Source organism: Erpetoichthys calabaricus, chromosome 1 (assembly GCF_900747795.2).
Source record: "Erpetoichthys calabaricus chromosome 1, fErpCal1.3, whole genome shotgun sequence".
Lineage (NCBI taxonomy): Eukaryota > Metazoa > Chordata > Cladistia > Polypteriformes > Polypteridae > Erpetoichthys > Erpetoichthys calabaricus.
This window is the reverse complement of record NC_041394.2, coordinates 354,719,468-354,732,638: the sequence shown is the minus strand read 5'-3', so window position 1 is coordinate 354,732,638 and position 13,171 is coordinate 354,719,468. Positions and strand designations below refer to the sequence as shown.

General features: G+C 41.9%; 2 protein-coding genes across 4 annotated transcripts in view; one reads left to right on the top strand and one right to left on the bottom strand.

Annotated features, from left to right (window-relative positions):
* LOC114643527 (gastrula zinc finger protein XlCGF57.1-like) overlaps nucleotides 1-13,171 on the top strand; it is a 318,307-nt gene that overhangs the window by 157,981 nt on the left and 147,155 nt on the right. The gene's annotated exons all lie outside the window — the stretch shown is intronic.
* The window catches only part of LOC114643754 (oocyte zinc finger protein XlCOF6-like), a 44,381-nt gene that overhangs the window by 4,580 nt on the left and 26,630 nt on the right, over nucleotides 1-13,171 (bottom strand). Inside the window, exon 2 of one of the 3 annotated variants that reach the window (XM_051925137.1) lies at nucleotides 8,815-9,234. The exons of the other annotated variants lie outside the window; for them this stretch is intronic. Within the exon in view, the coding sequence (XP_051781097.1) occupies nucleotides 8,815-9,196 (382 nt within the window). The 5' untranslated portion in view covers nucleotides 9,197-9,234. The remainder of the gene's footprint in view (nucleotides 1-8,814; nucleotides 9,235-13,171) is intronic. 3 annotated transcript variants of the gene reach the window in all.

Genomic DNA, 13,171 nt, shown 5'->3' with positions numbered 1-13,171 from the left:
CAAGATGCATCACATTCTGGTACAGCAACTGCTCAGTTCAGGACTGCAGAGCTCTGCAGCATGTGGTGAACACAGCACAGCAGATCACGGGCACACAGCTCCCTGTGATCCATGACATCCACACTACACTCTGTCTCAGGAAAGACCCCAGCCACCCTGCACTGTCACTTTTCACCCTCCTCCCATCAGGTAAGCGACTAAAGTCCATTCAGATGTGCACCTCCAGGTGCAGGAACAGTTTCTACCCAACTGCAGTCAGACTCATGAACAATCAGTAACCTTGTGTCACCTCCACTGCTACCTGCACATATACTTCTGCCACTGTCTCTATTTATTCCTAGGATTCTAATTTTATTTACTTACTTATTTATATTCATTTATTTATTGTGTGTTTTTTTATGTTCACTGTCTGCAGGGGCACAAGCATTTCATTGTACATGGTACTTGTACATGTACACATGACAATAAAGAATTGAAATTGAAGTTGTTCATGTAGCCTTCTTAATGGTTGCTCTCCTACGCCCTATGATTCACATCAGAGTTATTAGTTGTATGCTTTATAGAGCTGTGATTTGCCCTTCCAGATTCTTTATCAACTCTTTATTGACCCTTTTGTTTTTTTAATTTCTTACTAATTCCAATTACAGGGCATGCTTGTCCTGAATTACATGTAAACCATTTTTAAATCTGTTCCGCTGCTCCTCGACTGTTTCCACTGTTACCCCTCTTAGACTTTGCTACATTTGCCCTACCACGGTTTAACTTAACAGTTTTATTCATTGCATTTGCACCCTTTCTAAACACTGAGAACTGCATTATATTGTGGTCACTTGACCCTAGCTGTCCAATCCCCTCTACACCCTCGCTTCTATCCTGGTTGTTAGAAAATACTAAATCTAGATAGCGGTGTTGGTGCTTTAACATACTGTGTTAACAAAACAGCCACTGGTTATGTTTACAAACTTCTGCTTTTGTGCTCCACTATTTGCAAAGTTTGTGCAGTTAAAATCTGGCTAATTATAATCCCCTTGATTATAATGTTCCTTACTAAACTTATCTGAATAAAAAGTTCTGTATTGATATTGCTGTTCACATTGGAGAGTCCATAGTACACTCCTCAAATAAAAGCATTTCACCCTAATGCTTTCCAGACAAATCCAGACATCCTCATCATCCAAATGAAGAAGACTTGCATTTACATTCTGTTTGACATAAATGGCAACACCTCCTCCATTTCTTTTCTGCTTATCCTTCTTAAAAAAAAAATAATGTGCAACTATCGATTTTATTCTCAACCCCATCTTTGAACTTTAGCCACATTGCCATTATTGTGATCTCATCGTCGCTATATTCAACTACATACAACTCCAACTCACTGGCATTATTTCTGATACGCCAGAACAGACTAACTCTGGTGGGCCCTTAACCTGCAACTGCTCTGTCCTCGGTAGGACGTTATTCTGCATCCAGCCCTTCAATTTGCAGGGAAGACTTGGGGGTTGGTGGCAGGATTGGCACTCCAGCTACTGTAAATAAAAACCTCACAGTGTCCCAGTGTGGTGCACTCGGGTCCCAATCCAGGAGGGTCCAGCAACGCACTATCTGCTCCCGACCTCCTCTGAGCATTCAAGGAAGCCATTTTGGGCTAGAGATTAGTGGAATAACAAATCTGCAGAGTAATATATGTGAAATTCTAAACACGGCCTATCCTAAACTTTCCAGCCCCCAATCCTCGACTAGCCTACTCACACACCTTACTGGTGCCCCTCAATTTCAAACATAACCCATCACGGTAGAGCAGGTCCTATCTGTTCCAGGTGGAGTCCCACTGCCGATATAAACTTCTGTCCTACACCAGGATTTGAGCCACAAATTAACCTGAGCTAGCATGCAACACTTGTTCATTCTACACCTCAGCTTGGCACCTAACTCTTTAAATTTGGATAGCCGAAGTCACAGTCTTCCCTTAGTTGCAACATGGACAAGGCCTCCTGGATCCTGCCCTGCTTTGCCTAGCAGCCTACCCACTACTCCAGGGAGATCTCCCACCTCTGCACCCAAAAGGACAACACACCATACAAAACTCGCAGTCCGTGGAATGAACAGGAGTCTCAGGCCCTGATGACAGAGTCTCCCACCATCACTGCTGCTCTCTTTCTGGGGACTGGTTTGGAGGGGACACAATGGACTCCCCTTCCCTACCTATCACCTCAGTTATCACAGCCAGTTGAGCTCTGCAGGGTCCAGAAAATGGCCCGATAGTCACAACTCCGAGGTTGATGGTGCTGGCAATACAGCAGGCCTGATCCAAGGCCTCCTTCCAAAAGTCCAACATCAAACAGGACTTGCATTGTATTGGCCTTGCTGTTAAAAATTTGATTTAGGAGCTGAACAGCTCAACCCTTCTTTACAAACATTTAACTCAAGATCTTTAAAAGAACAAAATCGGATTGAAGAAACAACTGCAGTTATTTAACACCTGGTAGCTCATTAAAAACGTCCAACACCACAACTGCCTGCAGTTACTTAACTTTACTCTCCATCATTTTCCAAACTCTGTGCCCCATTTATTACTTCCTTACTCGGCCTACACTGTTTGTGCTCCTGCTTTATTAATAAACACTTCTGCCCCGGCTGTTCTGCTAGTGCTAACTCTCCCTGACACGAGTGTTACGGACTGCTTTATCTAGTAATCCTTTTCTACACCCCAATTCCTTCTATTCTTGCCCAGTAAACACGCTGATCTGCTGCCTCAATGCTGGTTTCTACCTCTGCTCATCTTGCTCTGCCTCCCTCATAAAAATCAAGATAATTACAGAAGCCAAAACTGAGTTGCTGTAACTCACAAAAAGGAATAAACTGCTTGGCCCGGAGGATTCACATTGAAGCCATTTATTGATCAGGAACTCTACACTGAATGTCAAGTCAAAAAATAAAACCAAGTATCTGCGACACTATGCATTGGACCTTCTGGGAGGCCACTCTAAGTTTGATGTGAAAAACACATTAAAGTGGCACGTGTACAAGCTTCTAAGTAACAAGGTAATACCAGCATGGGGTCAATGAAACATCCAGTGGCTGATAGTTTTCTAACTAAGAGTCACATTAAAGAGGCTACACAATACTTTTAATTATGATTATTAATTATATTTGGTTCATGCCTTGTGCCCTGTGTTGGCTGGGATTGGCTCCAGCAGACCCATGTGGCCCTTTTTTTAGATTCAGTGGGTTGGAAAATGGATGGATGGAATTATATTTGGTTATGAGTGGACAATAAGTTAATGTAGTGTTTGAGTTAGCATAGACTTACTTTGCAAAAAAAAAAAAAGACTACAGTAATCCCTCACTTATCGCGGGAGACCGCGATAACTGAATTTCCGCGAAGTAGGGACACCATATTTATTTAATTATTTAATGTGTATTTGGACGTTTTTAAACCCTCCCTGTATTGTTTACAACCCACCCTTTACTCTATTAATAACAGGGACAACTGCTAAGCAATATGAAATCGGTAGATAAGTTTACACTTACTGTATAGTGAAGTACACGTAGCTATATATGACGTGATGATGGTGATGAATATGCTGCGCAGTAAAAATGATGACGATGAAGGTGATAATCCCCTGAATGCAGTAGCAAGAGCACGTTAATGCTGAATGAGTGAGATGAGACTTCGTGGTTAATGCAGCACTCTGTCGCTGAGCCAATCAGCAGCACACAGGAACTTAACTGCGTGCTCTGATTGGGTAGCTTCTCGGCCATCCGCCAATAGCATCTCTTGTATGAAATCAACTGGGCAAACCAACCGAGGAAGCAAATACCAGAAGTAAAAAGACCCATTGTCCGCAGAAACCCGCGAAGCAGCGAAAAATCTGCGTTATATATTTAGATATGCTTACATATAAAATCCGCGAAGTCGTGAATCCGCGAAAAGTGAACCGCGAAGTAGCGAGGGATTACTGTATACACTACAATTCTGGATAACAGTCACCATTTAAATGTAACCTCAGTAGTTAGGGGATACAACATTATGGAAAAACCTGGACTGCTCCGTATTAGGAACTATGAGAGAGGGGTGTCAGTTACAGCAAGGAGCTAATTGGACCTTGAAATTGGGAACAGTGCCACCTGCTGGCTTCAATCAGGTTCAAAACCGCACCCACCTAGCCCTGCTTCCTTGTTGGTTTCAAGCGGAGTGTTAGCCCAGTTAGGAGCAGACAAAGGCGGAACACCCCACCTAGTTAGGGAGTCACTGAAATAACTAAAACATTTTTTTTTCTATTACCTAACTGGTAGCTTGATGTTGAGCATGGACCTTAAATGTGGTGGAATATAAACCATTTCCTCTCGGTGACTAACAAAGTGTATCACTTCAAAACCTTATTGTATTAGAGAGATTGGATTGTACTTTGGATTATTTGAAAGCATTTTCTTACTTCATCTTGCAAGAGAGGACTGGTTTGGTCCCGTGTGTCTTTATGGCCAAAGGGGAGTATCCATGTGGAAGAGTAGTTGTTGAAATAACCAAATAGATTTTCTAAATGCTGTTTTAACAACCTATAGCCAAAGCTACTTTGACATTGCAAAGGGAGATTTTTTTCTTTACCTTAGGCTAGATAATTAAATTTGCAATGCCATTAAAATAATAACATATAGTCATATAGGTCTGGGCATATGCAAACATATACATGTAAAATGGTTGTCTCCTTTTGATCTCACTGGAGTTGAGACAGTCGATGGGGTATCACAGTCTGCCCTCTCCCAAGGTGATGTACGCTTGCTGCTCACAACTACACAACTTGTTCAGTTATAATGATGTCCTAGTGAGCCAATTGTCTTCTGTTAAGGGGAAGTGGATGTACATTTTTTGTTTCTAGCTTCAGTACAAGTAATTATAATTATTGTTGCTTACAGCTAAACACAAAACTATTTTTAAGGAGATTTATTTTTTTTTATTTTGGCTGTTGTCGTTTCATTGCATTGTTTTTCCCATCAAGTAATACTGTGCACTTGTAAATGTTGCAAAATCAATCTGGTGTACTATGGGCAGAACTCTCCCCCACTCCCTGACAATAACATCAGAGAAATCCTTCAGGTCAGCCTCACTACAGAGAGGTGTAATGGGAAGGACCAGACTGGACGTCCACCCCAGTAAACCGATGAGGTCACCAAACTGTGACCCCTAGTAGACAGACTGGGGGACAACAGGCTCTACAAGGGGTCTTATATTATGACCCATGGGGTCTTAAAAGGGTTCCAGCTGTGACCTTTAATGATCAATAAGAGTACCATTAACCTCACAGTGTGTGTATAATGTATCTCTATCGATAGATAGAAATTTTACTATAGTAGGCAGGACGGACAGACAGACATACAGTGCATCTGGAAAGTATTCCCAGCGCATCACTTTTTCCACATTTTGTTATGTTACAGCCTTATTCCAAAATGGATTAAATTCATTTTTTTCCTCAGAATTCTACACACAACACCCCATAATGACAACATGAAAAAGTTTATTTGAGGTTTTTGTAAATTTATTAAAAATAAAACAATTGAGAAAGCACATGTACATAAGTATTCACAGCCTTTGACATAAAGCTCAACATTGAGCTCAGGTGCATCCTGTTTCCCCTGATCATCCTTGAGATCTTTCTGCAGCTTCATTGGAGTCCACCTGTGGTAAATTCAGTTGACTGGAAATGATTTGGAAAGGCACACACCTGTCTGTATAAGGTCCCACAGTTGAAGGTTACAGAAAAATTTCTGCTGCTTTGAAGGTCCCAATGAGCACAGTGGCCTCCATCATCTGTAAGTGGAAGAAGTTCGAAACCACCAGGACTCTTCCTAGAGCTGGCCGGCCATCTAAACTGAGCGATCGGGGGAGAAGGGCCTTAGTCATGGAGGTGACCAAGAACCTGATGGTCACTCTGTCAGAGCTCCAGAGGTCCTCTGAGGAGAGAGGAGAACCTTCCAGAAGGACAACCATCTCTGCAGCAATCCACCAATCAGGCCTGTATGGTAGAGTGGCCAGACGGAAGCCACTCCTTAGTAAAAGGCACATGGCAGCCTGCCTGGAGTTTGACAAAAGGCACCTGAAGAAAATTCTCTGGTCTGATGAGACAAAGATTGAACTCTTTGGTGTGAATGCCAGGCGCCACGTTTGAAGGAAACCAGGCACCGCTCATCACCAGGCCAATACCATCCCTACAGTGAAGCATGGTGGTGGCAGCATCATGCTGTGGGGATGTTTTTCAGCAGCAGGGACTGGGAGACTAGTCAGGATAAAGGGAAAGATGACTGCAGCAATGTACAGAGACATCCTGGATGAAAACCTGCTCCAGAGCGCTCTTGACCTCAGACTGGGGCGACGGTTCATCTTTCAGCAGGACAACGACCCTAAGCACACAGCCAAGATATCAAAGGAGTGGCTTCAGGACAACTCTGTGAATGTCCTTGAGTGGCCCAGCCAGAGCCCAGACTTGAATCTGATTGAACATCTCTGGAGAGATCTTAAAATGGCTGTGCACCGACGCTTCCCATCCAACCTGATGGAGCTTGAGAGGTGCTGCAAAGAGGAATGGGCGAAACTGGCCAAGGATAGGTGTGCCAAGCTTGTGGCATCATATTCAAAAAGACTTGAGGCTGTAATTGCTGCCAAAGGTCATCGACAAAGTATTGAGCAAAGGCTGTGAATACTTATGGACATGGGATTTCTCAGTTTTTTTTATTTTTAATAAAATTTGCAAAAACCTGAAGTAAACTTTTTTCATGTTGTCATTATGGGGTGTTGTGTGTAGAATTCTGAGGAAAAAAATGAATTTAATCCATTTTGGAATAAGGCTGTAACATAACAAAATGTGGAAAAAGTGATGCGCTGTGAATACTTTCTGGATGCACTGTAAACTGAAAGCATTTCCACTCCATTAATGTGCTGCTCTATAGTCCACAGAAAGGGTGTTGCATTGTGCAGGCATATTGCATCATTCATAATGTGGCACACAATCACATCTCGCCGATAACTGAAGAGACACTGTATGAGGACCCTGACCATCCAAACGATCAGACAAACTGGACAGGGTTACAACTTCATTTGAATGTAATTATCCATCCATCCATTGTCCAACCCGCTGAATCCGAACACAGGGTCACGGGGGTCTGCTGGAGCCAATCCCAACCAACACAGAGCACAAGGCAGGAACCAATCCTGGGCAGGGTGCCAACCCACCACAGGACACACACAAACACACCCACACACCAAGCACACACTAGGGCCAATTTAGAATCGCCAATCCACCTAACCAGCAGGTCTTTGGACTGTGGGAGGAAACCAACACAGACACGGGGAGAACATGCAAACTCCACGCAGGGAGGACCCGGGAAGCGAACCCAAGTCCCCAGATCTCCCAACTGCGAGGCAGCAGCGCTACCCACTGCGCCACGGTAAAAACAACATGTAATCAGACCCAGCATTTATTTTCTAAGCAGTTCATTTTATTTGTGGTCAGTATCACACAGTATAGTCCTTCTATTCCGTAGTTTATTGGCCACATCTCTATTGAATTTTGTGACTCCAGAACAGTCCGTCAGCACAAAGCCATGAGGTCACCCGGCAGTTTCCGAGGCAGAGGTGTGTGTGCAGCTAGCGTCTGAAGATGAGCTGGGCACAGCAGCACCATCACCGCATGGAGTCACATCCTCAGCACGGGGGTCTGCTTTTGCAATAATGTCTCAAACAGAATAAACAAATGGCGGGCTGTGACTCACCTTTTGACGTCAACTTTGATTTTTTTTTTTTTTTTTTTATTTCGGACACTGTGCAACTTTCTGAAGTTGAACTTTCGAGTGTCTCCACCACGTTGTATCACTCCATAACTTCTTTTTGATGTTTATACTACTGCTTAAGCCAACAAGTAGTACATTTTTCCTTGCCTTCACTTCGCATTTGCTGAAATTCTTTTTGCCACATGCTTTTGCCATTGTCTTTTAAGAAAGCACTGGACAGAAGGGGCCATTTATATTGATTTGCATGTTAAAGTATGCAAAAGTCTGGAAGGAGTCAGGGTGGGGTTGTAGGCGTGTACACATGTGTTAAATTTCATGTTTATTGGCATTTATAACGGGGAAGTGCGTGGAACTTGGCGTACACGCCGTTTTATGCATCTAGAATTTTTTTGTTTTTTGCATGCGCACGCACATTCAGTTTTGTCTGTACGCCATGTTTTAGTGTGAATTCTATGCACGCCATTATACATGAGGCCCCTCGTCACTACTGGTACCATGAGACAATACATGCAGCTGATTCAGGTTGCACAGGTAGTCAGACTCCTACTGGATGGCACACTGGATGTCTACCAACACAGTCTCAAGAATGTGGAGGAGCTACCAGGAGACGGGCCCCTGTTCTGCAGATCTACAGCTAAAGTATGGAGTCACCTAAAAGGGGCGCTGTACATAGGAGAACTCTGAGCACTTTGAGTTTGAACGCTTCTGTACATAACGGTGCCAGCAAACTGGAAAATTCAGGAGTAGAAACTGGTAGAACAAAAGGCTTACTGGTGGAATCAGAGGATAAATGGGGGAAATGTGTGCACATTTGAGAAACATTAAGACTCAAAAGTGTTAAATTATTTTTCTAATAATTAATTTACTTTTGTACCTAAATATTATTTGCAAGAACTTTAATACAGCTCATCAAATGCTCGGTAAGAGAGATTTTGATTTCACAGTTGATGTGCACACAATCTGAAATTTCAATGAGAGTGTGTTGTTGCCTTCTTCATCTTCCCACTTTGTTCCCATTTAGTCTCCACTTACCTTGTCCGGACTGATTTGTAGATGATGGGCAACCTTCCAGTGTTGTCCTCGATATCCTCTCAAAGGTTTGTGTGTCCAATTCAACATCAGGCTTCACCTTATCTGCACATTGTCTACCATGTGGGCAGACTAACACACTTACATCACTAGGTTGACCGACGGACTCTGACTGAAGGTCCTCTTTCTTGACATGGTCGGTAACTCTGTGTTCTTGCATATCACAGATGATGGGCTTCTCCTCAGGCTCCTCCTTAATGCCCACTGCCCCCTGTTCACAATCCTCATTCTTAATGCAGAGACTTCCCTGTTTAAGTTGAACATGTCCCCAGTTAGAGTCCTTCTCCTTAGTATTTAGAGCTCTTCTCTCCTCCATCACATCCATGCAAGTTATGTCAACTGGCAGATTCCTCTCCTTCCTCCCTATGAAAACAAAAAGGGTTTAGTTTAAACAAGAGAAAAGGCCTGAACATATTAGTTTATTACTGTGCTGCCTCAATAAATTCAAAGCACACCTGCAAAAGGGGAAATGTAAAAAATAATGGGGTGCCTCTGGACACCCAGTTTAATCATTTCAACAAAAACAGAAAACACCATCCAGGCTTAATAAGCTACACTTCCGGGGCAAGGCCTCTAGAGAACGCAGCATTACCTGCCCTTTTGAATAATTCCATATTCTCTGATGCTAGAGATCGAAAACAAACAAAAAAATGCAATTCTGGCCAAGTAGAAGGTAGGTATGCTCTAAAGTCAAACATTGGCACTGTATCTATTGATGTTCAGCTCTGACGGGACAGCGTCCTCCACGTGGGGAGAAAAGCATGTGGCCGTGATATCTCTGGCAATCAGCAGCTACCTTCTAAAAACACACACAGCTCTGATCTCTCTCTTAAAAACGTCAAACGTTAGTCCTTAACAATCTCTAGATGATAATGTCTGCTAAACAAACAGGTATCGCTAAACAAGCGGAGGCAAGGTACGCTCCTATACGTGGTGAGAGGTAGAATGATTCAGATGGAGGCTGGCCCCGCCCACTTTCCCCTTCTTATGTTACACTTCCCCCTCCCCTCGTCCCACAGCCTCTGTCTCGGATTAACACGAATATATCGTTCCTCCAAGCAAACGATGATACTTAGCGCGATCAGAGAAGTCACAAAATCAACCAGAATGTTCAAGCAAATTCTAGAAAAAAACCCGATCTAAATCCGTTAAGTAGTTCTCTTGTTGACTAGCTAAGTGGAGTTAAGGAAACCCGAGGCTAAAGCGTAAGTGAGGAGGAATACGCTCCCTTCCCTCAGCATGCTGTGGGTCTCTTGGATTTGTGCAAATAAATCAGAACTGCAAGCAAACTACGATACTTAGCACAACGAGAGAAGTCGCAAAATCAACCGGAATGTTCAGATAGATACTTTATTAATCCCAAGGGGAAATAAAACCCAATCTAAAACCTTTAAGTAGTTCTCTCGTGAAAAGCGGTCAGACATTGGATTTTATCTTACATATAAATGTCTGTGTGTGTGTGTGTGTGTGTGTGTGTGTGTGTGTGTCTGTCTGGCCCGGAAGTGTGTGGCTACAGCATGAAGCTCAAAGAGCTGGCAAGGCGGTCCCAAGTTAATGAAGAATAAAGAAGTATGAGGCTACAGCATGAAGCTGAAAGAAAGCAAGTCTGTCACCAACGTGAAACCGCCGAAGAAAGACAAACGAGAGAGGAACTCACTTAGCCGCTGATAGACAAGGTGAGCGAGCACATCAGCAAAATGAAAACTGACGACTCTGCGTTTCGATTTTTTTTGTGACAGTTTCAATAGTTTTTAGGAGCCCAGGCTTTTTACAGCACAGGCTTACACAGTAAGTAAATTTATATTATATATATATATATATATATATATATATATATATATAAAACGTCTATGTGTGGAAGTGTAGTTGTCTGTCCAGCCCAGAAGTAAGAGGTGGAGTCGGGTTAAGGGCTCTGCCTGCGAGGAAACCAGAAAACTCTCTTTGCCGTTAATAACACAAGTGAGGCCAGCAAGTCAGCAAAATGAAATCCTCTGAAGAGAGACAACGTCGCTTAGCCGCTAACATCGGCAAGACGGTATCCCTGTTACTTTTCCTCCCACCGCTAATACACAAGTAAGGCGAACACGTCGGCAAAACCAATCTTCCTAGGAGAGAGACACCCAGAACAGTGTGTCATCTCTACATTTCAATTTTTTTTCTGATGAATACTGTGTAATGCACCTGGGCTTGAAGTAATAGTATTATTACTTGAAGTTGCACTATTATTTATTGTATTGTTATTATTTATTAGTTTAAATATTATGCAGTTTAATGATCATAAAGTTGTTTAAAAAGTCACTTTAACTTGTCAGTGGACAGAGATTGTTAATATTAACAGAAAGTGTAGTTGGTTTACAAAAAATATTTACTATTTATTCCTTTTCTAGGACATGTTCAGTGCAATACAACTTTTGACAAGCACCTCTGGATATTTTACTAAGTCTAAATACCTCTTTGGATGGTTGAAAATATGTTGTCAAAATTTTAGTTTAAGTTGTTTGCAAACTTTGTTCAATAACATGTTCAATATTTTGACTGCAACTGTCATGCAATGTGATTCCTTCTCTTCATTAGTGCCACCCCCTTGAAAACTATCACTTTAAGGGACCATACAAACCTGTATTAATACTTGTATGCACAATAAAATGTTTTTTTGTACAATGTACAAAGCTCATGACAGTGGAATAGGTTATTCTTAGCCAGTCTACTACAGTAATTGCAGTAGAAAATGTGGTTAACATTCACTCATGCATGGGAAAAAAAATACCGTTGAATACCGTGAAACCAGGATAATTTACAAAAATACAGTGATACAGAATTTTGGTCATACCGCCCAGCACTAATCTATACTAATAAAAGGCAAAGCCCTCACTCACTCACTCACTCACTGACTCATTCACTCACTGACTGACTGACAGACTCATCACTAATTCTCCAACTTCCCGTGTAGGTGGAAGGCTGAAATTTGGCAGGCTCATTCCTTACAGCTTACTTACAAAAGTTAGGCAGGTTTCATTTCAAAACTCTATGCGTAATGGTCATAACTGGAACCTCTTTTTTGTCCATATACTGTAATAGAGTGCACCTCCATGGCCGTGAGAGTCGGAGTTGCGTATGGCGTCATCACGCCTCCCATGTAATCATGTGAACTGACTTTGAACGCAGTGCGTAGAAAACAAGGAAGAGCCCCAAAGAGCGCTGAAGAAAACATTCATTACTCAATTGAGAAGGCAGCGAAACAATAAGAAGCGAGCGAGTGACGCATACAAGCATCTTCATAAGTGCAGCTACGGCGGAAACAAAGCACGGTGTAAACCAGAAGTTTAAATTAAGTTTATAGAAACGCTCCCGCTGCCGTTTGCAATACCATATTCGCGACATACAAGTTTAATGAGAAGACATGAGGTATAAACGAGACTTTGGATCACTTTGTAACAGAGTTAAAATTGCTGTAGTGAGAAACTTTTAAGTGCCGGGTCTTAGCTAACATTAAATAAAGCCGTGGACATCACATATATATATATGTGTGTGTGTATGTGTATATGTATGTATGTGTATGTATGTGTATGTATATATATATATATATATATATATATATATATATATATATATATATATATATATATGTAGATATGTATATATATATTTACATAACCTCTTTAACACACTACTTCTCCGCTGTGAAGCGCAGGTATTTTGCTAGTTATATATGTGTGTGTGTGTGTGTGTGTGTGTGTTAGTGGTAACGTGTAAAAAGCAGCTATTGTATAGAATGCCTAGGCACAGAATATAATAATATAAAATGCATGACATTTTCAGGCAAGGTATGACATGCCTGTGTTACTTTAATATTCTATATACTTTCCCTAGGCATTATACAGAATTTAGGCAAGGCATTGCATAGAATGCCTAGGAAATGTCTGACATTTTAATCGTTTCATATTTTGACGTCGCATTTTCTTCATTCTATAGATTTCCCAGGCATTCTACACAATGCCTAATTTTACACATTTATTTTAAGTAAAGGGTGCTAACCCTAAGCAATGCACAAAACAAACTGTATGCCCCACCATTCATAACATTTAAAAATGAATAAAACACAAAGTCCACAATGTGCAAAATGAGACAGTCCACTTTTTAAACTACAGGGTGGTCCAGATCTAATTATGAAACAGTTCGACTGACCACTGTCTCCCCGCCATTTTGGAGTGCAGGGCAGGTGCTGCCATCTATCTGCAATAAAAAGAATTTTAAGTGAAATCTCTATGTGCAGGGCAGGTGCTGTGAATTCTCTATGTAA